At 43.7% G+C, this 27,175-nt stretch overlaps 1 protein-coding gene across 2 annotated transcripts in view; it reads right to left on the bottom strand.

Annotated features, from left to right (window-relative positions):
* Positions 1–27,175, bottom strand: part of KLHL26 (kelch like family member 26) — a 63,269-nt gene that overhangs the window by 13,331 nt on the left and 22,763 nt on the right. The window contains exon 2 of one of the 2 annotated variants that reach the window (XM_073684952.1): positions 7,455–7,637. The exons of the other annotated variant lie outside the window; for it this stretch is intronic. Within the exon in view, the coding sequence (XP_073541053.1) occupies positions 7,455–7,637 (183 nt within the window). The remainder of the gene's footprint in view (positions 1–7,454; positions 7,638–27,175) is intronic. 2 annotated transcript variants of the gene reach the window in all.

Here is a 27,175-nt window from a genome sequence, read left to right as displayed (position 1 = left end):
TTGCATCGCTTTATTATGAGAGCTATAACTTATTTTTCTGCTGATGGCTTGTTTTCGGCGGGACAAGATGAAGTTTTCAGAGATACCTTTTTTATTTACATTTGCCTTTTTGATTGCGTTATATTCCACTTTTTGTTAGGAGGCATCACGATAAAGCATCATTTTTGGCCTCATTTTTTTTTTTTTTACTGAAGGGTTTAACTAGTGGGACAGTTTTATAGGTCAGGTCGTTCCGGATTCGGCGATACCAAATATATGTCCTTTTTTTTAATAAAAATATTTATGTATGGGCACAGTAAATTTTTTATTATTATTCTGTGATTTATTTTTTTTTCTAAACATTTTTCCACATTTTTTCTAACTTTTTACTTTATGGAATTCTCACTTTTCCACTTTGATCACTTATAAAGCATTGCAATGCTTTATAAACTGTCAGTGCTGCACTGACATACAAGCTTGATACACCATGCTCTGGGCATGGTATAACAAGCTTGCTAGCTCTGGTGAATCAGATGTCATCATAACGACATCGAGCCACCATGGTAACGATCGGCCCCTCGCGATGACGTTGCGGAGGAGCCGATCGGAGGGACAGAGAGAGCCCCCTCCCTCTTCCTTCTAAATGCTGCGATCAATATCGATTGCAGCATTTAGCGGGTTAAACTGCTGGTAGTGGTGAGGGCACTGCTCCTGGCAGTAAGTGTCAAGTGTCAGCTATCTTATCAGCTGAACACCCGGCGGTGATCGCCCGCGCACATCTCCTGTGCGCGGGCGATAGCCATGACGTATATATACCTCATCGGTGGGGAAGTACTTCCAAACCATGATGTATGTATACACTTCAAATGTCGGGAAGGGGTTAAACAAGTAGAAAATGAAGCTGTCTGCACACAATAACATTGTGACCAGACTTACAAGATGTCAATTAGCCTGGTATGACCTGCAACAGTGACATCCACAGTGACATTACTGTGTAGACTAATCGCTACAGAAAAAAACGTTATTGTACACCGAAGTAAATGGATGGTTGATCAGAAAGCAGCAACACGTGAACCACCAGTCTGGTAAATATACTCAAGACAATATACCCATAAGCTCAAGGCTTCATCAGGGGTAGGTATAGTCAAACCTATTTAGACCTGATCACCACGATGTGCTTTTTTTTTTTTTCCACAGCACACTTATAAATTAATTTTAATCATTCATTCTTTTAAAGGGAATCTGTTAGAACAATTCAAGCACCCAAACAATCCACACGGTCATGTTACCCTCTGAAAGAGGTCATCCACATCTTTACATATGCAATCTGACTGAAAAATCACTGTTTTAATTCAAATGCAAATCAGGCGTAAAGCAAAACAATCATTTTAATTTTTATGTTATAAATCAATAGGACACATGACAATAAGCAACTGTGTAATATATCTTATCAGAGAAATCTGCTTCTTTCTCCTCTAGGCTCATCAGTCATTATCAATTCACTGGTAAAATCTGTATTCAGTGGAGACAGATTGTTACATTACTCGCGAGACCCGGCGGCAGTGAACAGCGGTGACATCCGTAACTATATCGCTCATCAGGGTCGCCAAGTCTCAGAGGGTAGTGTGACTCGGCGACTCTGATGAGCGGCATAGTTACGGACGTCACTGCTGTTCATAGCTGCAGGGTCACGTGGGAGCCAGCAACTTTGATTAGCAGTGACGTCAGTACCTGGCGCCTGTGAATGGCAGTATCGTTCCTGCTGTTCACAGTTGCCAGCACCAGATTCAAGGAACGCTGGGCTACGACGGATCTGCGTGGAACATTTTTGGGAATAAATTGGTGAAAGAGGGAGAGTATTGTTTATTTTTCTTGCTTTTTATGTCTTTCAGGTATCAAATTGTGGACTATGGCTAATTTGGTGGACTACGACGATTCCCTGGACTTTGGCAGACCTGCATGGATTTTATTTTTTTTTTTAAATAAATTGGTGAGCCAGGGTATGTGTGGTAGAGTGTTTATTCAAGTAAACTTTTTTTTCTGTGTGTATGTATTTTTATTTTTAAATACTGGGTTAGTAATGGGGGTGTCTGATACACCTCTCCATTACTAACAAAAGGCCTTCATGCCAGCGGTGAATTTTTGCAAACAACAGCTGACAACCCCAACTACCATTACCCCAATTGCCACCGTACCAGGGCAATCGGGAAGAGCTGGGCAAAAGCACCAGAAATAGAAATAATGTGATGCACCACTATTGGGGTGGCTGTGGGCTGGTATTTTTAGGCTGGGAAGGGCCCAATATCCATGGACCTTCCCAGCCTGATAATATCAACCCACAGCTGTCTGCTTTACCTTTTCTGGTTATCAAAAATAGGGGCCCCCCTATATTTTTTTTTTAAATGGTTTATTTAATAGGTTAAATACGCTAAACACCCTTTAGTGGCACATGAAAGGGATTAAAGGGTGCAAGTTTATTATATGTCTACAGGATATCTATATATTCTATTTAACTATTCTATCTATATATAAGATTTCTTTATTAATTTGCAAACTAGCTTTAAATTACATACTGTAATTCTCCATCTAAAAGATGGTGCTAAGAACGCATTGCATAAGTATTGCATACGCATGTCATGCACATGTCATACGGATGCTAGGTGAGAAAAATCGCATTTTACTCTCATGATACTCGTCCTACTTTTTTGGATCAACATGTGAGCAATTATTTTTATACGATCATGTGACTCCAGCCTTACAGTGAGGAATTGACAAGCCTAATGAAAGTTAGTGAAATTTTGCTTGGTCATCCTGGCCTTATCTTGAACTCCACTGTTCTTGTTAACTGCCATTTCTTAATTACATTTCAAACTGAGGAAAAGGCAACTTGAAAATGCTTTGCTATCTTCTTTTAGCCTTCTCCTGCTTGTGAGACTCCACCATTTTAATTTTCAGAGTGCCATGCAGAAGTTTAGAAGAACCCATGGCTGGTGTTTTTTGGCACGAGCTTAGAGGAGGCTGGGATTTCAAAAAGCTGGGAAATTTGCATCACCTGACCTTTCCTAAGGATGACAGTGAACAAGTCATAACCATAACAGGCTAATTAAGGTCTAAAACCTTGGTCAAAGTTAAGTGAGCACACACACACACACACACACACACACACACACACACAATCTCTCCAAAAGGGCCAAAAATTTAGCAACGGCCCATTTTTCTTTATGTAATTTTAAAAAAGTAAAAGATAACATACATACACACACATATATACACATATTACATACACACACACACACACACACACACACACACAGTACAGACCAAAAATTTGGACACACCTTCTCATTTAAAGATTTTTCTGTATTTTCATGACTTTGAAAATTGTACATTCACACTGAAGGCATCAAAACTATGAATTAACACATGTGGAATTATATACTTAACAAAAAAGTGTGAAACAACTGAAAATATGTCTTATATTCTAGGTTCATCAAAGTAGCCACCTTTTGCTTTGATGACTGCTTTGCACACTCTTGGCATTCTCTTGATGAGCTTCAAGAGGTAGTCACCGGAAATGGTTTTCACTTCACAGGTGTGCCCTGTCAGGTTTAATAAGTGGGATTTTTTGCCTTATAAATGGGGTTGGGACCATCAGTTGTGTTGTGCAGAAGTCAGGTGGATACACAGCTGATAGTCCTACTAAATAGACTGTTAGAATTTGTATTATGGCAAGAAAAAAGCAGCTAAGTAAAGAAAAACGAGGGGCCATCATTACTTTAAGAAATGAAGGTCAGTCAGTCCGAAAAATTGGGCAAACTTTGAAAGTGTCCCCAAGTGCAGTTAAAAAAACCATCAAGAGCTACAAAGAAACTGGCTCACATGAGGACCGTCCCAGGAAAGGAAGACCAAGAGTCACCTCTGCTTCTGAGGATAAGTTTATCCGAGTCACCAGCCTCAGAAATCGCAGGTTAACAGCAGCTCAGATTAGAGAACAGGTCAATGCCACACAGAGTTCTAGCAGAAGACACATCTTTACAACAACTGTTAAGAGGAGACTTTGTGCAGCAGGCCTTCATGGTAAAATAGCTGCTAGGAAACCACTGCTAAGGACAGGCAACAAGCAGAAGAGACTTGTTTGAGCTAAAGAACACAAGGAATGGACATTAGACCAGTGGAAATCTGTGCTTTGGGTCTGATGAGTCCAAATTTGAGATCTTTGGTTCCAACCACCGTGTCTTTGTGCGACGCAGAAAAGGTGAACGGAGGGACTCTACATGCCTGGTTCCCACCGTGAAGCATGGAGGAGGAGGTGTGATGGTGTGGGGGTGCTTTGCTGGTGACACTGTTGGGCATTTATTCAAAATTGAAGGCATACTGAACCAGCATGGCTACCACAGCATCTTGCAGCGGCATGCTATTCCATCCGGTTTGCGTTTAGTTGGACCATCATTTATTTTTCAACAGGACAATGACCCCAAACACACCTCCAGGCTGTGTAAGGGCTATTTGACCAAGGAAGAGAGTGATGGGGTGCTACCCCAGATGACCTGGCCTCCACAGTCACCAGAACTGAACCCAATCGAGATGGTTTGGGGTGAGCTGGACCGCAGAGTGAAGGCAAAAGGGCCAACAAGTGCTAAGCATCTCTGGGAACTCCTTCAAGATTGTTGGAAGACCATTTCTGGTGACTACCTCTTGAAGCTCATCAAGAGAATGCCAAGAGTGTGCAAAGCAGTCATCAAAGCAAAAGGTGGCTACTTTGAAGAACCTAGAATATAAGACATATTTTCAGTTGTTTCACACTTTTTTGTTAAGTATATAATTCCACATGTGTTAATTCATAGTTTTGATGCCTTCAGTGTGAATGTACAATTTTCAAAGTCATGAAAATACAGAAAAATCTTTTAATGAGAAGGTGTGTCCAAACTTTTGGTCTGTACTGTATATGAACACATTTTATTAGAAAATATCATTAAAAATATACAAAGACAACATATGAGGGGAGCAAAACAAGGTATGTATATACAACCCTTGGCAAAAATTATGGAATCTCAGGGCTCGGAGGATGTTCATTCAGTTTTTAATGTTGTTGAAAAAAAGCAGATCACAGACATGGCACAAAACTAAAGTCATTTCAAATGGCAACTTTAGGGCTTTAAGAAACACTAAAAGAAATCAAGATTAAAAATGTGGTACTCAGTAAGGGCAATTTTTTTCAGACCAAGCAGAGGGAAAAAATTATGGAATCACTCAATTCTGAGGAAAAAAATATGGAATCATGAAAAACCAACACACAAAAGAACACTCAAATACATCACTAGTATTTTGTTGCACCACCTCTGGCTTTAATAACAGCTTGCAGTCTCTGAGGTATGGACATAATGAGTGACAAACAGTACTGTTCATCAATCTGGCTCCAACTTTCTCTGATTGCTGTTGCCAGATCAGCTTTGCAGGTTAAAGCCTTGTCATGGACCATTTTCTTCAACTTCCACCAAAGATTTTCAATTGGATTGAGATCCGGACTATTTGCAGGCCATGACATTGACCTTGTGTGTCTTCTTTCAAGGAATGTTTTCACAGTTTTTGCTCTATGGCACGATGCATTATCATCTTGAAAAATGATGTCGTCATCCCCAAACATCCTTTCAATTGATGGGATAAGAAAACTGTCCAAAATATCAATGTAAACTTGGGCATTTATTGAAGATGTAATGACAGCCATCTTCCCAGTGCCTTTACCTGACATGCAGCCCCATATCATCAATGACTGTGGAAATTTGCATGTTCTCTTCATGCAGTCATCTGTATAAATCTCATTGGAACGGCACCAAAGAAAAGTTCCAGCATCATCACCTTGCCCAATGCAGATTCGCGATTCATCACTGAATATGACTTTCATCCAGTCATCCACAGTCCACGATTGCTTTTCCTTAGCCCATTGTAACCTTGTTTTTTCTGTTTAGGTGTTAATGATGGCTTTTGTTTAGCTTTTCTGTATGTAAATCCCATTTCCTTTAGGTGGTTTCTTACAGTTCGGTCACAGACATTGACTCCAGTTTCCTCCCATTCGTTCCTCATTTGTTTTGTTGTGCATTTCCGGTTTTGAAGACATATTGTTTTAAGTTTCCAGTCTTGACGCTTTGATGTTTTCCTTGGTCTACAAGTATGTTTGCCTTTAACAACCTTCCCATGTTGTTTGTATTTGGTCCAGATTTTAGACACAGCTGACTGAACAACCAACATCTTTTGCAACATTGCGTGATGATTTACCTTCTTTTAAGAGTTTGATCATCCTCTCCTTTGTTTCAATTGACATCTCTCGTGTTGGAGCCATGATTCATGTCAGTCCACTTTGTGCAACAGCTCTCCAAGGTGTGATCACTCCTTTTTAGATGCAGACTAATGAGCAGATCTAATTTGATGCAGGTGTTAGTTTTGGAAATGAAAATTTACAGGGTGATTCCATAATTTTTTCCCTCTGCTTGGTCTGAAAAAAATTACCCTTACCGAGTACCACATTTTTAATCTTGATTTCTTTTAGTGTTTCTTAAAGCCCTAAAGTTGCCATTTGAAATGACTTCAGTTTTGTGCCATGTCTGTGATCTGCTTTCTTCAACAACATTAAACAACTGAATTAACATCCTCAGAGCCCGGTGATTCCATATTTTTTGCCAGGGATTGTAGATGTAAACCTGCATAAATAGGTCCAAAAACACTGTATCAAAAAGAAATAACCACTATGCCCAAACGATTATTGCACTACGTCCCATGGCCAAAGAGACCTCACATATACTGAGCACAATGGCTCACTCCTTATATATAGGGGGGCACAGCCCGGAAGCAGTGCGTTCAGTGGATAAACAGATATAGGGGTATGGAGAGCGACATAAGAGAACGCCAAGATGTATATTCAAAATCAATCCCAAACTAATATGCTAATACATACCAGGTTGCTTGTCAGGGATGGAGGAGGGATGGTGAGGATAAGAGAACGCCAACAGCGCTGTTCTATGTCGCTCTCCATACCCCTATATCAGTTTATCGACTGACCCCACTGCTTCCGGGCTGTGCCCCCCTATATATAGTGAGCCATTGTGCTCAGTAATGGCCTATAGTACACTTATGGGAGCCACTCACAGATATGTGAGGTTTCTTTGGCCATAGGGCATAGTGGGTATTTCTTTTCGATACAGTGTTTTTGGTTTTACACTGCTCTTAGCCAGTACCCTATAACATTTAGCATCTATTACTATTCTTTATGCAGGTTTACATCTATATACATATCTTGTTTTGCTCCCCTCATATGTTGTCTTTGTATATTTTGAATGATATTTTCTAATAAAATGTGTTCATATATTTTCACTACCTTTGCTGTAGTGTCCTCCAATTTTGCAAAAGAAAAAAAATTGGTCATTTTCCATTACCTCCAACATGCCTTTATGGTAAAAATTATATTTATATCCAAAACCTACCTAAAATAGTCACTGCAGGCAGCTAGGACCACTTTGTGAACTTGGAATACTTCACTGTTTATGGTAAGAATGACGTCAAGCAGCTGGCCCTGTGCTCGTAGTGCAGTCAGTCCCTGCAGAAGAGTTGTGCTATGGCCTGGAGCGGAGAAGGTGCATTTCATGATGCGGTTCTTGTCAGCCATGCTAAAAAGTAGAGAAAACAACAAGCCACTGACTATCCTTCTAAGAAGGCATTCAATACAATGCATGATGCCATCTTAGACCACATTCACATCAACAGAGCTTTATAATATTTATATAAAAAAGGAGGTTCTTGGCGCATAAATTGGTCAATTCAGGCAGAGTAGTACCCATCAGATGGGAGGTCACCTTGGAGCGGTTGATAGGCACACATGAATTGGCCAATTTATGCGCCAAGAACCTCCGTTTTTTAAATTAAGTACAGCTTACTGAGTATTAGTACAAACTAGACCATATGTTTTCATTGTCTTTATGTATCTTGGCCTTAGTGGAGTGCTGTTGAACTTTCTTTATATAATATATAAAAAAATCGCTGCCGGACATGTCTTTGAGGGGAGATATGTATTGCTGGGGTTGGCAGCTTCAGTGATGTAAAACCCGGAACGCATGCTCCAGAACACAGTGCTGAGAGGGTTAATAGGGCGTATCAGGGCCAGTCTTTATGAGCTTAACTGGATGGTATCGTGATCTACAACCAGGATTGGAGAAGCCATGTGAGCAAAGTCCAGGCAATATTCAATGCTCTTCAAGGCAGGGTTTTCCATCAACCCGAAGAAATGTGCCATGGGTATGGAGGAAGCCAGATATTTGGGCTATGTAGTAGGCAGAGGCGTGATAAAGCCCCAAATAAATAAAATTGAAGTTATCCAGGGTTGGCCACAACCTCTCTCAAAAAAACAGGTCAGAGCCTTCCTGGGCATCGTGGGCTACTACCACCGGTTCATTCCTAACTTCGCCATGATAGCCGCCCCTTTGACAGACATCCTGAAAGGGACATAGTCGGCTATGGCTAAGTGGTCTCCAGAAGCTGAGACGCCTTTCCAGGAGCTAAAGCAGGCGCTGTGTATACAGCCTGTGCTGGTGGTACCGGATTTCTCAAGAGTTTGTGGTCCAGATGGACGTGTCAGATGTCGGACTGGGGGCTGTCGTATCACAGGAGGTGAACGGGCAAGAGCACCCCATAATGTATCTAAGCCAGAAGCTGACATCTTGTGAGAAGAATTACTCCATAGTGGAGAAGGAATGTTTGGCCATCAAGTGGGCGTTGGACTCCCTGAGATACTACCTCTTAGGCAAAAAGTTCAAACTGGTATCAGATCATGCCCCACTAAGGTGGATGAGAGAGAAGGGGAACAATGCCCGAGTGACCAGGTGGTTCTTAGCCCTCCAGGCTTCCATGTAGAGCATAGGCCTGGGAAACTGCATGGCAACGCTGACGCTTTGTCGAGGGTCCACTGTATGTTAACAGAAGGTGCCAAGCCCCCCGGCTTTGGGCAGATGGGGGGGGTATGTAAGATGGCTGCCAGACATGTCCTTGAGGTTGGCCGCTTCAGTGATGTAAAACCGGGAAAGAATGCTCCAGGACAGTGCTGAGAAGGTTAATAGGGTATATCAGGGCTGGTTTTTACGAGCAGTCATAAGAGATGGGTGGGAATGGCTGCTCACATATCCCCACCCCGGGACGTGGTTTCTTGTAAATAAAATGGAGGCCAAGTATCTCATTTGGTGTCTGTCTGGAGACGTATGGATCTCCAGTGTGTTGGTCTGTGCCAAGTCCGTGAGAACTGGACACTGACCTCTAGCGGGCAAACCCGCACCATTGGTTGGCATTTTGCTTGTGTTTTCCCTTTGTGCCGGAAAAGGCTGTCCTTTTGTTTGCCTATGCTAAGCGTTTTATGAAGTCAGAATAAACCTGCCTTAACATTTTTATGAAAACGTTTCCTGTTCCTACCTGAACCGTGGCTGAGTGAGTACCAAACCCCTACAATAGAGAGGGTTTCGCCCGCTCTCAGTAACACAAAACCGAATAGCAAAGTCCTTCTGTGGAGCTCTCAGGCATCCACTCACTGTCTGGAGACTTCCTTCTCCCGACCAGGACAGAGAAAAAAAGACAGTGACTGAGTATTTAACTTCTCCCAGCCACACCCTTGAGGAGGAGATATGGCGAGTAGGCATCCCACCCGTCTCTCACCTACTCACAAACAACCAGACCCAAGAAGGCTGTTTAACCTCTTCAGCACCTAACATGCTAAAGAAACTTCTAGGTTCAGTTCACTGAGGCTCATAGCAGTAGTGAAACATATCTCCCCCAGTGACTGTCACAACACACACACAGCTCAAAAAAATAAACGGAATACTAAACACTAAAAATACTACATCCTAGATATCACTGAATGAAATTTCGCAGTTGCAAATCTTTATTCATTACATAGTGGAATGTGTTAAGAACAATAAAACATAACAATGATCAATATAAATCAAAATTAATATCCCATGGAGGCCTGGATTTGGAATGATACTCAAAATCAAAGTAGAAAATCAAAATTACAGGCTGAGCCAACTTCAGTGAAAATGCCTCAAGACAAGGAAATGATGCTCAGTAGTGTGTGTGGCCTCCACATGCATCTATGACCTCCCTACAACGCCTGGGCATGCTCCTGATGATGTGGCTTAAGTTCTCCTGAGGGATTTCTTCCCAGAACTGGGTTAAAGCAGCAGTCAACTCTTCAGCAGTCTGTGGTGCAACTTTTGTTGTTGTTTTAGTTTTGTTTGTGGATGGAACGAGACATGATGTCCCAGATGTTCTCGATTGGATTCAGGTCTGGGGAACGGGTGGGCCAGTTCAAAGCATCAATGCTTTCATCATGCAGGAACTGCTGACACACTTTAGCCACATGAGGCCTAGCACTGTCATGCATCAGAAGTAACCCAGGGCCCACTGCACCTGCATATGGTCTCACAATGGGTCTGAGGATCTCATCCCGGTACCCAATGGCAGTCAGGGTACCTCTGGCTAGCACATGGAGGGCTGTGCAGCCCTCTAAAGAAATGCCTCCCTGCACTATTACTGACCCACTGCCAAACCGGTCATGCTGGAGGATGTTGAAGGCAGCAGAACGTTCTGTACAGCGTCTCCAGACTCGGTTACGTCTGTCACATGTTTTCAGTGTGAACCTGCTCTAAACCATGAAGAGCACAGGGCGCCAATGTCAAATCTGCCAATCTTGGTGTTCCCTGGCAAATGCCAATTGTTCTGCACAGTGTTGGGCTGTAACCTCGACACCCAATTGTGGATGTTGGGCCCTCATACTACCCTCATGGAGTCTATTTCTGATAGTTTGAGCAGTGGCCTGCAGGAGGTCATTTTGCAGGGCTTTGGCACTGATCCCGTTTCTCCTTGCACAATGGAGGAGGTAGCGGTCCTGCTGCTGGGTTGTTGCCCTCCTACAGCCCCCTCCACCACTTCTGGTGTACTGGCCTGTATCCTGGTATCTGCTCCATGCTCTGGACACTGTGTTGACAGACACAGCTAACCTTCTTGCCACAGGTGATGTGCCATCCAGGATTAGCTGCAATACCTGAGCGACTTCTGTGGGTTGTACTGTAGACACGGCCTCATGTTACTGTACCTCTAGGGGTGAGAGCAATGACAAGATGCAAAAGTGACCAAAACAACAGCCAAAAAGGATGAGAACAGAGAAATAGTCTGTAGTCACCACCTCCAGAACCACTCCTTTATAGGGGTTGTCTTGCTAATCATTTCTACCGGTTGTCTGTTCCATTTGCACAACAGGAGAAATTGATTAACAATCAGTGCTGCTTCATAACTAGTGTTGAGCATTCCGATACCGCAAATATCAGCCGATACCCGATATTTCAGTATCGGAATTCCGATACTTTTAGAATATCGGATACCGGAATCGGAAGTTCCCATAATGCAATGAGCCAGTTTCATTTTATTCAGCCAATGAGGATCCTAAGAAGTGTGGGCACATCCTGTTAGGCATGTAGGCATGTTAACTAATGGCATGGCTGTGATTGGCTGCTGAAATGATGTCATGATGCACTATAAAAGCCACTGCCGCCATTTTGAGCTCGCTCTGCTGTGAATTCAGTTAGGGATAGGACGCTTCTGTTCTGAGGGACAGTTTTAGCTACCTATTTGCTCTATTCTGCTTTACCCAAGCTACTTTATAAACCGCTGTGCCTTGCAGCGCTAGTGCACAGTTCTCTGTGCTGTTCACGGCTGTCTGCAAGGTCCCTGTGTGTGAGTGCAGCTCATGCTGTAGTGTGTGCTTCAGCCACGTCTGGTTGTAGTGCGATCAGCGTGCGTCACTGCCTCATACATTGGCCTTTTTTGCTAACTGATCATTTTTCCTGATTTCTCCTATTAGTGTGGGGGTTCCAAACCCACTATATAGGAGTAGATAGGGGAGACTTTCTGCAGCCTTGTGCCCTGCAGCCCCAGCCAGATTAGTATTAGCCTATTTTTTGTAGCCTCATCTATTGCATTGTAGGTTACCTTCCTGCATTGTAATAGCTACAAAAAGTTTGTGATACTATCGGTATTACATCTTTGGGCACATCCAGTGTCTTTTTGTGTAAAAAAAAAACCTAAATAAAGATCACCAAACACTCCACTTTACAGTTGTGTAGGCCACATTAGCTCATATTAAAGTCTAGTCCACACTTTATAAAATTAGTGTTTCTTATACCTGTTAGCAGCTGTTCAGGAATAAGCACACTAAGCCCTTAGTACTTTTCTGCCTATCTTTATCAGTCTACCAAGATGAAGAAGGCAGGGAGTAAGGCATGTGGTCATGGGCGTGGAGTTTCTGCAGGGAGAGGATGTGAGGATTCTGTGCCTGCAGGGAGAGGACGTGGGGATTCTGTGCCTGCTGCGAGCACCAGTGACTCAGCATCCCCCAGTTTTACCAGGGAACAGTCCTTTATGCGCAGCTTTGTAGGAGCTAGCCGTACCCCACTGGTGCGGGAGGACCAAATTGAAGCCGTTGTCGGATGGATGGCAGCTAACGCATCGACTTCAATTAGTTCCAGATCCTCTCAGGTCCTGAGCACTGAAGAGCACCCATCTGTTTCTTCACCACCTGCCAAATTGCCCAGGCAGTCAGAGAGCCCTGGACAGGAGCCATCTCTACTTTTGTTCTCTGAATCTCTTGGCTTGGAAAGAGGGGGCCAGCCAAGCAGAATTCGAGAATTTGAAGAAGAGGTAGTATGCAGTGATGCGCAACCGTTTTGTCTCTCTGAATCTGAAGAGGCAGGTGGGCCAGTGCCTATGGTCAGCAGCACACCTCAGTACGCATCTGATGATGAGACTCAGGTGCCACTTTCTGGTGTGTACTGTGCTGTCGAGACTACCCAGGAGAAGCAGTTGTTTGAAGAGGGAGGTGTAGATGATGAGGTCCTTGACCCATCATGGCGTGAGGGACAGGAAGGTGGAGGGAGCAGCTCTGAGGAAGAGATTCTCCGAACGGCCCAAAAAGGAGGGAGAGGGAGGGGGCAGACTTGGTTGCCTGTAGCCTCCACTTCGGCACCCATTAGGAGCATGGCTCTTCTAAAACCCAAAGCAGGCGCTCCCAAGACTCGCAGTGCCTGGTCCTTTTTTGACACAGTTGCAGATGACATTTGCTTTGTCAAATGCAAGCTGTGTAATCAGAAGGTGAAAAGAGGGAAAAGTGTCAGCAACCTCAATACCACAAATATGTGGAAACAAGTGCGGACCAAGCACGTGGTGGAGTTACAAAAACACACTGAAGACCTAGGCCAACCTACAGCGCCACCTACCACCTCTTCAGCTCGTGTTGTAGCCTCTTCCTCCAGCTCACACACAGCTGGTTTGGCTTCCTCACAGGATTGCCATGGAAGAACCTCTGGCACTGTTGTACAGAGACACAGTGTAATTCCACCCACAGCACCACGTTCCCTGTCATCCTCACACTCCCAGGCCAGTCTACAGCCATCGTTAGCACAGGCATGGGAGGAAAGGCGCCCATACTCGGCAAACCACCCCCGAGCACAGGCTCTGAATGCTGGCATTGCAAAACTACTGGCCCTTGAAATGCTATCATTCAGGCTGGTGGAGACTGACACCTTCCGTAACTTTATGGCATTGGCAGTCCCACAATACAACGTGCCCAGCCGCTTTTATTTCAGCAGGCAAGCCGTCCCTGCCCTGCAACAGCATGTGGAGGGAAAAATTAAACATGCGCTACAAAACGCCGTCACTAGCAAGGTCCACCTGACCACCGATGCGTGGACCAGTAAGCATGGACAGGGATGATACCTTTCCCTCACTGCCCATTGGGTAAATGTTGTGGAGCCGGGTACAGATCTTGAGAGTGGCGCTGTACGTGTTCTGCCAACTCCAAGGATTGCAGGTATCCAGTCTGTACACATTGACTCCTCCTCATACTCCAGTTCCTCTGAATCAGCGCTGCAGGAGCAGTCACGGTCTACCTCCACATAGACCCGTGAACGGTTACCTGTTATGATGACCGATATGAGCACAGCCATGGCCAAATGTCAACAGGCCGTATTAAAATAAATTTCTTTGGGGAATCGAAGCCACACAGTGCAGGAGCTCTGGAATGCCATCAAGCAGCAGAGCGACATGTGGTTTGTGCCAGCGAATCTCCAGCCAGGCATGGTAGTGTGTGACAATGGCCGAAATCTGGTGGCAGCTCTGGGCCTAGGCAACCTCACTCACATCCCATGTCTGGCACATGTGGTCAACTTGGTTGTGCAGCGTTTTTTGAGTGACTATCCAGATCTTGATGCACTGCTTCACAAGGTCCGCATAAAGTGCGCTCACTTGCGGCGTTCCAGCAACGCAAGATCGCGCATTGCAGCTCTTTTGTGAAAGGCAGAACGAAAGGTGTAATCTTCAAACTTTTATAGATAACAACTACAGGAATGCCTGTCACAAATAAGAATATGATGAAGAAGAAGAATATGAAGAAGATGAAGAAGTAGAATATGAAGAATGTAAAAAAAAAAGAATAATACGAAGAAGGTGAAGAAGATGAAGAAGGTGAAGAAGAAGTGGATGAAAAAGATGCTGATGCTGAGGATGATGAAGGAGAAAGTGTGGGAGAAGTAAAAAAGAAGGTGAAGAGCATGGAAGTAGTGAAACATAAATATCTGACAAAATATAAAAATACTTAACATAGTCAATATTTAAGTAACTCAGAACGTCTTAAAAAAAATATTAATTCCTGCTATTCCATTTGATTGGGCTAAACCTCTATGCCTTTATTGTCTCCCCCACCTCCCCCAATACATTCTACATTATTCTTAGTTGTTTTCCTTCATGTAGAATTAACCTACAAGGAAAGAAAGGGTTTATTTTCATTCCGATATTTCTGTCCCATTGACTTGCATTGGTTTCCGGTATCGGAATCAGCGATATCAGATATTTTTTGGGTGTCGGTCCGATCCGATATTTCCCGATATCGGAAGGTATCGCTCAATACTATTCATAACTGGACAGGTTGATTTCACAGAAGTGTTATTGACTTGGAGTTACATTGTGTTGTTTAAGTGTTCCCTTTATTTTTTTTGAGCAGTGTATATAAATATATCAGTGGATTGTGCATACGGCACTAACACTGATCATGCACACTGGAAATTCTTGTCAGCAGGCAAATAGTGAACTGCCAAGCAGAGAATTTCTAGCTCTCCAACTGCAAATATTGTCCATATAACCTGTGATTGTGCTATAAGTAAATTCACCTTATAGTATAAACAGTAGCATTCAAAATTATTCAACCCATGTTGCAAACTAAATTAATCAACAGAATGTACATGTAAGGCTATGTGCCCACGATGCAGAAATTCTCCGGATTTTTCCTGAGCGTTTCTGCATCTCACTGGCAGAAAAAACGCATGCAGATTGTACATGCAGATTGTACATGCAGATTGTACATGCGTTTTCCTGCCAGGGACATGCGGATGTGAAGCGTTCTTCACTTGCATTTCCGCATGCGGGATGACAAGCGCTTTCCAAGCGATTTTAGCATCACTTGGAAAGTGCTTGTCAACTTGGTCACACTATATAAATCCATGCAAACTGCATGGATTTATAAAGTGTGACCCGAGAGAATGTAAAAAAAAAATAAAAAATAAATCTATACTTACCTTCTGATGGCCTTGCTTCACTCCGAGCTGGCTGCCGGCAGATCGCGGTAACACTGCACTGAAGGACCGGCCGAAGTCAGCGTCGCGTGACCCGTCACATGACTATGACGTCAGCGCAAGTCCTCCAGTCCATCGCGATTTGCCGGCAAGGGAGGAGGAGCACACCGGGGGCCATCAGAAGGCAAGTATCATATTTATTTTTTACAGTTTCTATGGTACCCGGGTCCGGAGGAGAGTCTCCTCTTCTCTAGACCTGGGTACCATTCGCACATTAGAACGCATGGAATGCGCATCTATAGATGCAGTGATGCATAATCCATGCGGTCTAATGCAAGTCAATGGCGGCGAAAACGCAGCACTTCCGCAAAATAATTGGTAGTGCTGCGTTTTTTTCCGCAATGATAATCCGCAGCGGAAATTTCTGCAGCATGTGCACAGCACATGCGGATTATCATTGGGGAACATGGCAGGCCTTCTACCATGCGTTTTTTAAGCGTTTCTGCTGCTGCGGAAACGCTTAAACGCATCGTGGGCACACAGCATAAATGTTTTCTCTTTGGAATAAATAAAATTCTGCTCAAGATCAACTTTTAAAAATTTAACAAAAAATGGCACATTTAGTGACTACTGCAGGCTCAGAATAATTCAAGCCCTTCATGACAACAAACTTTAGTACTCACTAGAGCACCCATTGGTTGTTATGATCTGCTGCAAACGTGATACATAGCCAGACACCACCCTCTGGCAGTGTTCCCGAGCAGGGGCGTACATAGGAATCATGGGGCCCCATAGCATAAGTTCTAATTGGGCCCCCCACTACCCCCAAAAAAAATGTAAATAATTGTCGGGGTCACAGAAGAGCAGATCTCACAACCTTACAGCCTTTGCATAGTAATTTTCCTCCTGCTGAAGTCCTAGATTCCTCTTTCATTGCCCCATAAAGTGTGATGTCAACAAAAGTGTCCCCCAAACACAGTGTGATCCCCCCATGGTGAATTCCTCCACATGCGCAGTATAATGACCCTACTGTACCTCACCTCAACTCCCAGGGCAAAGTATGCTGACCCCAACATAGTATGATCCCTTAACTGTGAGCCCTAGAGCTAGAGAGGATGGAAGGTAATAAGGGAGGGTGTTATACATAATAAAAGAGGAAACTATATAACTAAGGATGGCACTATACATAATAAGTGAGTACACTATATACTAAGGGACTGTGCTATACATAATACGGCTACATTCCTGCATCTGCGTGCAGTGTCGGTGTGCTGCCCTGTTTCACAGACGCATTGGGCATGTCCTATTCTAATCCTCAAAATCGGATCAGAACAGGACATTCTCTGATCCTCACAGATCTCATTCTAAGATCCGTGATTTTCAAGGATGTGTGAATGGATCTATATAACTGTACGAGTCCGTGGACCAGCCCATAAAAAAATCTTGCAGCACACGGACATTTCACACAAATGTGAGAATACAGCCTAAGGTATTTTACAGGTAACATTATCACTCCAAGTCACGCAGTGCAGATATAGAATATTATTTACATCCAGGAACTTACCGCTGACGTCTCATCTGATCAGAGCCTGTTTCTGTTACTTCTCCAACTGGGCAGATCTTCATGTCCACATCTCCCCGCCACGACTTGTCTTGTCACGATGATCAGTGCAGCCCTAAAAATAACTAAGTCACATATATAGTATATATATACACACACACACACACACACACACACACACACACACACACGTCTCCTCCACACTGCGCCCCTGAATACAGATATGTGCTCCCCCCATTAATATACTATTAGCCACTTAGTAATCAAAATAAAGTGATAAGCAGAACTGTGCCGCCCATTAACTATAATCTCCACCTGCCAATAATATAAATTATTTAGTCTCTTTGACTCTCCCCTATTAACTGTAAGGTTATGTGCACACGGAAAATATACAAGCACCCCCGTCATTGCCCTGTCCCAGCGACCCCGCCATTGCCCTCTCCATCCCCACTACTGCTCTCCCCAACCCCATCAGTCCCATAATTGCTCTCCCCAGCCCCACCATCCCCATTATTGCTCTCCCCAGCCCCACCATCCCCATTATTGCTCTCCCCAGCCCCACCATCCCCATTATTGCTCTCCCCAGCCCCCTCAGCCCCATTATTGCTCTCCCCAGCCCCACCATCCCCATTATTGCTCTCCCTAGCTCCATCAGCCCCATTATTCCTCTCTCCAGCCCCATCTTTGCTCTCCCCCACTTCCCCTTCACAGAGTTTCAGTAAAAAGACAAAAACATAACACTTACCTCTCTGCCAGTTCCCCCACAGGCCGCAGCATCCTTGTTATCTGCAACTTCCTCCCTCACACAGGCCCACACTGCATGATGACGTCATCAAGCAGCGCGTGCCTGTGTGAGGGAGGAAGCGGCGGGCAGGAAGCAAAGGACGGATCTCTGCAACTCCGCTGCCATTCTCTCCTGCCCGCCGCGAGCAAAGAGAAGCTGCACCAGCAGGCCCCCTGGCTCACGGGCCCCATAGCAATGGCGTGGCTTACTGCCATTGGCGGTAAGCCACTGTTCCCGAGTGATCTTTGCACATTAATTCTTTCACACAACTCAATATTCTTGGGTTGTCAAGAGAGTGGTCAAAAAGTTGAGACAAAATCATTGCCTTGCACAAACAATTTAAAAGGATACAAAAGGAATGTAAAGTGGCATGTAAAAGTTTAGGCAGTCATGGTCAAAATTACTGTCATTGTGCACAGTTAAGCAAGATCAAATGATCTCTAAAAGGCTTAAAGTTAAAGATAACACATTTCCTTCAAATTTTAGGCAAAAAAAAAAAAATGATATAGATATACAGTGCATTGTGAAAGTATTTGGCCCCCTTGAACTTTTCTACCTTTTGCCACATTTCTGGCTTCAAACATAAAGATATAAAATTCTAATTTTTTGGGGAAGAATCAACAAGTGGGTCACAATCGTGAAGTGGAACGAAATTTATTGGATATTTTAAACTTTTTTAGTAAATTAAAAACTGAAAAGTGGAGCGTGCAATATTATTCGGCCCCTTTACTTTCAGTGCAGCAAACTCACTCCAGAAGTTCAGTGAGGATCTCTGAATGATCCAATGTTGTCCTAAATGACTGGTAATGATAAATAGAATCCACCTGTGTGTAATCAAGTCTCCGTATAAATGCACCTGCTCTGTGATAGTCTCAGGCTAAGTGCCCACGTAGCGTTTTTCAAGCGTTTATGCTGCGGAATTTCCGCAGGGTAAACATTTGTTAAACGCTAGGTAATCCGCCCCCCATGGTCCCCAAGGGGATTCCGCAAGTTCTATGCACATGCTGCGGATTTTTCCGCAGCGTTTATGCTGCGCTCAAAAATCTGCAGCATGTCCATTAATTTTGCGGAAGAGAGGCGTAATCGCCACCATTGACTTGCATTGAGACGCATATAATCCGTGTCAGCACATTTTTACTCAAGGATTATATGCGTTTCAATGTGCGGATGGTACCCAGTTCTGGAGGAGAGGAGACTCTCATCCAGACCTGGGTACCATTGTACCTGTAAAAAAACAAATAAAATAAAAATAAAGATTATATTCACCTTCCGACGGCCCCCGGTCTCCTTCCCTTTCCTTGCGGGCAGGACTGAAGGACCTGTGGTGACGTCACAGTCATGTGACCGCAGGCCCTTCAGTGCAGTGTCCTGCGATCAGCTGGCATAGTTACATAGTTTATAAGTTACATAGTTTATAAGGCCGAAAAAAGACAAGCGTCCATCCAGTTCAGCCTATTTCTTGTGCACTGCAGCTATTCCGCAGCGTTGATCCTGGGGAACACAAAAAAAAACAAAAAAAACATGCGGTATAGGCCAATTGACATCATTGAGGAAAAAATTCACTTCCCGACACCAATCTGGATTAATTAACTATCACTAAGCATAAGATGTAATTTTATTGTTCTCAAGAAAGGCGTCCAGGCCTCTCTTGAACTCATTAAGTGAGTTGGACATCACCACTTCCTCTCCCAGAGAGTTCCAGAGTCTCACGGCTCTGACCGTAAAGAATCCCCTTCTATGCTGGTGCAGGAACCTCCTTTCCTCCAGACGCATAGTGTGCCCCCTCGTCTTTGTCACCATCCTTGGTATAAACAGGTCATGGGAGAGATCTCTGTACTGCCCCCTGATGTATTTATACATGTTTATGATGTCTCCCCTAAGCCTTCTCTTTTCCAACGTAAATAGGCCTAATTTTGACAACCTCTCTGGGTATTCTAGTCCCTCCATTCCCTTTATTACCTTAGTCGCCCTCCTTTGTACCCTCTCTAGCTCCAATATGTCTTTCCTGAGCACCGGAGCCCAGAACTGTGCACAATATTCTAAGTGCGGCCTTACCAGCGCTTTATACAGAGGAAGAACAATGTTCTCATCATATGCCCCTATTCCTCTTCTGATGCATGCCATGACTCTATTTGCCTTCGCAGCTGCTGCCTGACACTGGGCACTCCAATTTAATTTGCTATTAACCAAGACGCCCAGGTCCTTCTCCATGTCAGATTTCCCCAACGGTTTCCCATTTAATATGTATGGGTGACTGCTGTTTTTCTTTCCCATGTGCATGACCTTACATTTATCGGCATTGAACCCCATTTGCCATTTTTTGGCCCAACTCCCCAATTTATCTAAATCCTCCTGTAGCTGTGCCCTATCCTCATCTGTGTTAACTACTTTACAAAGTTTAGTATCATCTGCAAATATTGCTATTTTACTATGCAACCCTTCCACCAGATCATTAATAAATATATTAAATAATATAGGGCCCAAGACAGACCCTTGAGGCACCCCGCTAGTAACCCTGACACACCCTGAGCTTACTCCATTGATAACCACCCTCTGCTTTCTATCACTCAGCCAGCTATTTACCCACTTACACACATTATCCCCCAGACCAAGCATTCTCATTTTATATACCAACCTTTTGTGTGGCACGGTATCAAACGCTTTGGAGAAGTCAAGGTATACAACATCCACTGACTCTCCCCGGTCCAGCTGTGAGCTCACCTCCTCGTAGAAGGCGATCAGGTTTGTTTGGCAGGAGCGATCTCTCATGAATCCATGTTGATATGGAGTTAGACAGTTATTATCATTAAGATATTCTACAATAGCATCTCTAAGAAATCCTTCAAACAATTTACCCACAACAGACGTTAAGCTGACTGGTCTATAGTTCCCAGGGTCACTTTTAGACCCCTTTTTGAATATTGGTACCACATTTGCTTGGCGCCAGTCTAGTGGGGCAGTCCCTGTCCATAAAGAGTGCTTGAATATAAGATACAGCGGTCTGTCTATCACATTACTTAATTCTTTTAGTACCCGGGGGTGTATGCCATCTGGGCCTGGTGACTTGTCTATTTTGATAGTATTTAGGCGTTTCTGAACTTCCTCCTGGGTTAGGTGGGTGATATTTAGCGGAGGGTTTACTTTATCACTTTGCATTTCCTCCGATAAATTGTTTTCTTTTGTGAAAACAGTGGAGAAGAAGCTATTGAGTAGGTTTGCTTTACCCTCATCGCTCTCTATGATTTTACCCAGGTTATTTTTCAATGGGCCAACTCCATCAGTTTTAATCCTTTTACTGTTTATATAGTTAAAGAACAGTTTGGGATTCGTTTTACTTTCTTTGGCAATTAGTCTCTCTGTCTCCTCTCTTGCTATTCTTATTTGTTTCTTACAGATTTTGTTTTTTTCCCTATAAGTTATTAGCGCTTCCTCGCTGCCTTCTTGTTTAAGTTTACCGAAAGCCCTTTTTTTGTTTTTCATTGCCCTCTTGACTTCCTTATTTAGCCACATTGGCTTCCTTCTATTCCTAGCCCTTTTATTCCCATAAGGTATGTACCTTCTACAGTGACTATGTAGGACTGTTTTGAAAATTTCCCATTTTCTATCCGTGCTCCTATTACTGAAGATACTATCCCAGTCTATAAGGTGAAGGGCATCTCTTAGCTGATCAAACTTTGCCCTCCTGAAGTTCAGTGTTTTTGTGACTCCCTTGCTGGGCACCCTACTGAAGCACATGTGGAATTGTATAATGTTGTGGTCACTATTTCCCAGGTGCCCCCCAACCTGCACCTCAGTTATTCTGTCTGGCCTGTTAGTTAATATTAAGTCTAAAAGGGCCGTCCCTCTAGTTGGTTCCTGCACAAGTTGTGACAAATAATTGTCTTTGATAATTGACAGAAACCTGTTTCCTTTCTGAGATCTACAGCTTTCGGTTTCCCAGTCTATATCGGGGTAGTTGAAGTCCCCCATAATAATCACCTCGTTATTTTTTGCTACTTCGTCTATTTGTCTCATTAATAGACTTTCCGTGGCTTCTGCTATATTTGGTGGTTTATAACAGACTCCTATGATAATTTTATTATTGTTTTTTGCCCCATGTATCTCCACCCATAAGGACTCGACCTCCTCATTTCCCTCCCATACATCCTCCCGTATTGTAGGCTTTAGACACGTCTTTACATATAGACAGACTCCACCCCCTTTCCGATTTCTTCGATCCCTTCTAAACAGACTGTAACCCTGTAAGTTAACTGCCCAGTCATAGCTTTCATCCAACCATGTCTCGGTTATTCCCACTATGTCATAGTTACCTGTAGATATTTCTGCTTCCAGTTCATCCATCTTGTTTGTCAGGCTCCTGGCATTTGCTAGCACGCAGTTTACACGATTTTGTTTTGTTCCAATCTTCTCCCTGTGGATTGTATTAGACATTTTCTTACCTTCCTTCCAAGTATCTTGTCTTGGACCTTCTTTGTCGCACTTCATATCTTTCATTAGTATGTCCTCTGGTTGCATGTTCATGTCCGGCGTTTTTCTTCCCATCCCCTCTTCTTCTAGTTTAACGCCCTCCTGATGAGTGTTGCGAGTCTCCTGGCGAATGTGTGTTTCCCGGGTTTGTTGAGGTGTAGTCCGTCTCTGGCAAGGAGTCCATCATAGAGGTAATTCACACCGTGGTCCAGGAATCCAAATCCTTGTTGTCTGCACCATCGTCTCAGCCAGCTGTTCACATCAAGGATCCTGTTCCATCTCCTGACGCCATGCTCGTCTACTGGAAGGATAGAAGAAAAAAAAAAAACAGACAGGAGGGAGCGCAGCTACACACCCCGGGCCATCGGAGGGCAAGTATAGGTTTATTTTTTTATTTTTAAACATTCTTACGGTCACACTATATAAATCCATGCGGTTTGCATGGATTTATATAGTGTGACCGAGTTGTCAAGCACTTTCCAAGTGAGGCTTAAATCACCTGGAAAGCGCTTGTCAATCCGCATGCAGAAACGCATGTGAATAACGCTTCAAATCTGCATGTATTTGGCAGGAAAAACGCATGCACAATCGGCATGCGTTTTTTTCCGCCAGGGAGATGCAGAAAATTTATGCTTCATTTCTGCATCGTGGGCACATAGCCTCAGGGTTCTGTTTCAAGTGCAGAGAGCATCACGAAGACCAAGGAACACACCAGGCAGGTCCGAGATACTGTTGTGGCGAAGTTTAAAATTTGGGAAATCTTTTTGTATCCAAATCCGGCTTTAAACATATCAAGGAGCACTGTGCAAGCGATCATATTTAAATGGAGTATCAGACCACTGCAAATCTACCAAGACCCAGCCGTCCCTCTAAACTTTCATCTCGAACAAGGAGAAGACTGATCAGAGATGCAGCCAAAAAGCCCATGATCACTCTGGATGAACTGCAGAGATCTACAGCTGAGGTGGGAGAGTGTCTATTGGACAACAATCAGTTGTACACTGCACAAATCTGGCCTTTATGGAAGAGTGGCTAGAAGAAAGCCATTTCTCAAAGATAGTCATAAAAAGTCTCGTTTGAAGTTTGCCACAAGCCACCTGGGAGACACACCAAACATGTGGAGTAATGTGCTCTGGTCAGATGAAACGAAAACCGAACTTTTTGGCCACAATGCAAAACGATATGTTTGGCGTAAAAGCAACACAGCTCATCACCCTCAAAACACCATCCCCACTGTCAAACATGGTGGTGGCAGCATCATGGTTTGGGCCTGCTTTTCTTCAGCAGGAACAGGGAAGATGGTTAAAATTGATGGGAAGATGGACGGAGCCAAATACAGGACCATTCTGGAAGAAAACCTGTTGGAGTCTGCAAAAGACCTGAGACTGGGACGGAGATTTATCTTCCAACAAGACAATGATCCCAAACATAAAGCAATATCTACAATGGAATGGTTCAAAAATAAACGTATCCAGGTGTTAGAATGGCCAAGTCAAAGTCCAGACCTGAATCCAATCGAGAATCTGTGGAAAGAGCTGAAAACTGCTGTTCACAAACGCCCTCTATCCAACCTCAATGAGCTTGAGCTGTTTTACAAGGAAGAATGGGCAAGAATTTCAGCCTCTCGATGTGCAAAACTGATAGAGACATACCACAAGCGACTTGCAGCTGTAATCGCAGCAATAGGTGGCCGAATAATGTTGCACGCACCCACTTTTCAGTTTTGAATTTGTTAAAAAAGTTTAAAATATCCAATAAATTTCGTTCCACTTCACGATTGTGTCCCACTTGTTGTTGATTCTTCCCCCAAAAAATTAGAATTTCATATCTTTATGGTTGAAGCCAGAAATGTGGCAAAAGGTAGAAAAGTTCAAGGGGGCCAAATACTTTCACAATGCGCTATGTATGTATATATATATATATATATATATATATATATATATATATATATATATAAAAAGTTTGGGCACCCCTATTAATCTTAAGCTTAATGTTTTATAAAAAAAAATGGGTGTTTTTGCAACAGCTATTTCAGTTTGATATATGTAATAACTGTTGGACACAGTAATGTTTCTGCCTTGAAATGAGGTTTATTGTACTAACAGAAAATGTGCAATCTGCATTCAAACTAAATTTGACAGGTGCATAAGTATGGGCACCTCACCAGAAAAGTGACATTAATATTTAGTAGATCCTCCTTTTGCAAAAATAACAGCCTCTAGTCGCTTCCTGTAGCTTTTAATGAGTTCCTGGATCCTGGATTTTTGACCATTCCTCTTTACAAAACAATTCTAGTTCAGTTAAGTTTGATGGTCGATGAGCATGGACAGCCCTCTTCAAATGATCCCACAGATGTTCAATGATATTCAGGTCTGGGGACTGGGATGGCCATTCCAGAACATTGTAATTGTTCCTCTGCATGAATGCCTGAGTAGATTTGGAGCGGTGTTTTGGATCATTGTCTTGCTGAAAGATCCATCCCCTGCGTAACTTCAACTTCATCACTGATTCTTGAACATTATTGTCAAGAATCTGCTGATACTGAGTGGAATCCATGCGTCCCTCAACTTTAAAAAGATTCCCGGTGCCGGCATTGGCCACACAGCCCCAAAGCATGATGGAACCTCCACCAAATTTTACTGTGGGAAGCAAGTGTTTTTCTTGGAATGCTGTGTTTTTTTGCCGCCATGCATAACGCCTTTTTGTATGACCAAACAACTCAATCTTGGTTTCATCAGTTCACAGGACCTTCTTCCAAAAAGAAATTGGCTTCTCCAAATGTGCTTTTGCATACCTCAGCCGACTCTGCTTGTGGCGTGCTTGCAGAAATGGCTTCTTTCGCATCACTCTTCCATACAGCTTCTCCTTGTGCAAAGTGCATTTTATAGTTGACCGATGCACAGTGACACCATCTGCAGCAAGTTGATGCTGCAGCTCTCTGGAGGTGGTCTGAGGATTGTCCTTGACTGATCTCACCATTCTTCTTCTCTGCCTTTCTGATGTTTTTCTTGGCCTGCCACTTCTGGCCTTAACAAGAACTGTCCCTGTGTTCTTCCATTTCCTTACTATGTTCCTCACAGTGGAATCGGACAGGTTAAATCGCTGAGACAGCTTTTTGTATCCTTCCCCTGAACAACTATGTTGAATAATCTTTGTTTTCAGATCATTTGACAGTTGTTTTGAGGAGCCCATGATGCCACTCTTCAGAGGAGATTCAAACAGGAGAACAACTTGCAAGTGGCCACTTTAAGTAGCTTTTCTCATGATTGCATACACCTGGCTATGAAGTTCAAAGCTCAATGAGGTTACAAAACCAAAAAAAGTGCTTTAGTAAGTCAGTAAAAAGTAGGTAGGAGTACTTAAAACAAGAAAATGATAAGGGTGCCCATACTTATGCACCTGTCAAATTTTGTTTGAATGCAGATTGCACATTTTCTGTTAGTACAATAAACCTCATTTCAAGGCAGAAAGATTACTGTGTCCAACAGTTATTACATATATCAAACTGAAATAGCTGTTGCAAAAACACCAATTTTTATAAAACATTAAGCTTAAGATTAATAAGGGTGCCCAAACTTTTTCATATAACTGTATATATATATATATATATATATATATATATATATATCCAACTTTGATGTAATGTCCTTAAATCAAGTCAAAATGAGGCTCAGTATTGTGTGTGGCCTCCATGTGCCTGTATGACCTCCCTACAATGCCTGGGCATGCTCCTGATGAGGTTGCGGATGGTCTCCTGTGGGATCTCCTCCCAGACCTGGACTAAAGCATCCATCAACTCCTGGACAGTCTGTGGTGCAACGTGACGTTGGTGGATGGAGCGAGACATGATGTCCCAGATGTGCTCAATCGGATTCAGGTCTGGGGAACGGGCGGGCCAGTCCATAGCTTCAATGCCTTCATCTTGCAGGAACTGCTGACACACTCCAGCCACATAAGGTCTGGCATTGTCCTGCATTAGGAGGAACCGAGGGACAATCGCACCAGCCTATGGTCTCACAAGGGGTCTGAGGATCCCATCTCGGTACCTAATGGCAGTCAGGCTACCTCTGGCGAGCACATGGAGGGCTGTGCGGCCCTTCAAAGAAATGCCACCCCACACCATTACTGACCCACTGCCAAACCGGTCATGCTGAAAGATGTTGCAGGCAGCAGATCGCTCTCCACAGCGTCTCTAGACTGTCATGTCCGTCACATGTGCTCAGTGTGAACCCGCTTTCATCTGTGAAGAGCACAGGGCGCCAGTGGCGACTTTGCCAATCCTGTTGTTCTGTGGCAAATGCCAAGTGTCCTGCACGGTGTTGGGCTGGGAGCACAACCCCCATCTGTGGACGTCGGGCCCTCATAACACCCTCATGGAGTCGGTTTCTAACCATTTGTGCAGACACATGCACATTTGTGGCCTGCTGAAGGTCATTTTGCAGGGCTCTGACAGTGCTCCTCCTGTTCCTCCTTGCACAAAGGCGGAGGTAGCGGTTCTGCTGCTGGGTTGTTGCCCTCCTATGGCCCCCTCCACGTCTCCTGCTGTACTGGCCTGTCTCCTGGTAGCGCCTCCAGCCTTTGGACACTATGCTGACAGACACAGCAAACCTTCTTGCCACAGCTCGCATTGATGTGCTATCCTGGATGAGCTGCACTACCTGAGCAACTTCTGTGGGTTGTAGAGTCCATCTCATGCTACCACAAGTGTGAAAGAACAACCAACATTCAAACGTG

The sequence above is a fragment of the Phyllobates terribilis genome, unplaced genomic scaffold (assembly GCF_046119375.1).
Source record: "Phyllobates terribilis strain yellow unplaced genomic scaffold, ASM4611937v1 Scaffold_1__5_contigs__length_1240528914, whole genome shotgun sequence".
NCBI lineage: Eukaryota > Metazoa > Chordata > Amphibia > Anura > Dendrobatidae > Phyllobates > Phyllobates terribilis.
The sequence above is the reverse complement of the archived record's forward strand: the minus strand, read 5'-3'. Positions and strand labels throughout refer to the sequence as shown.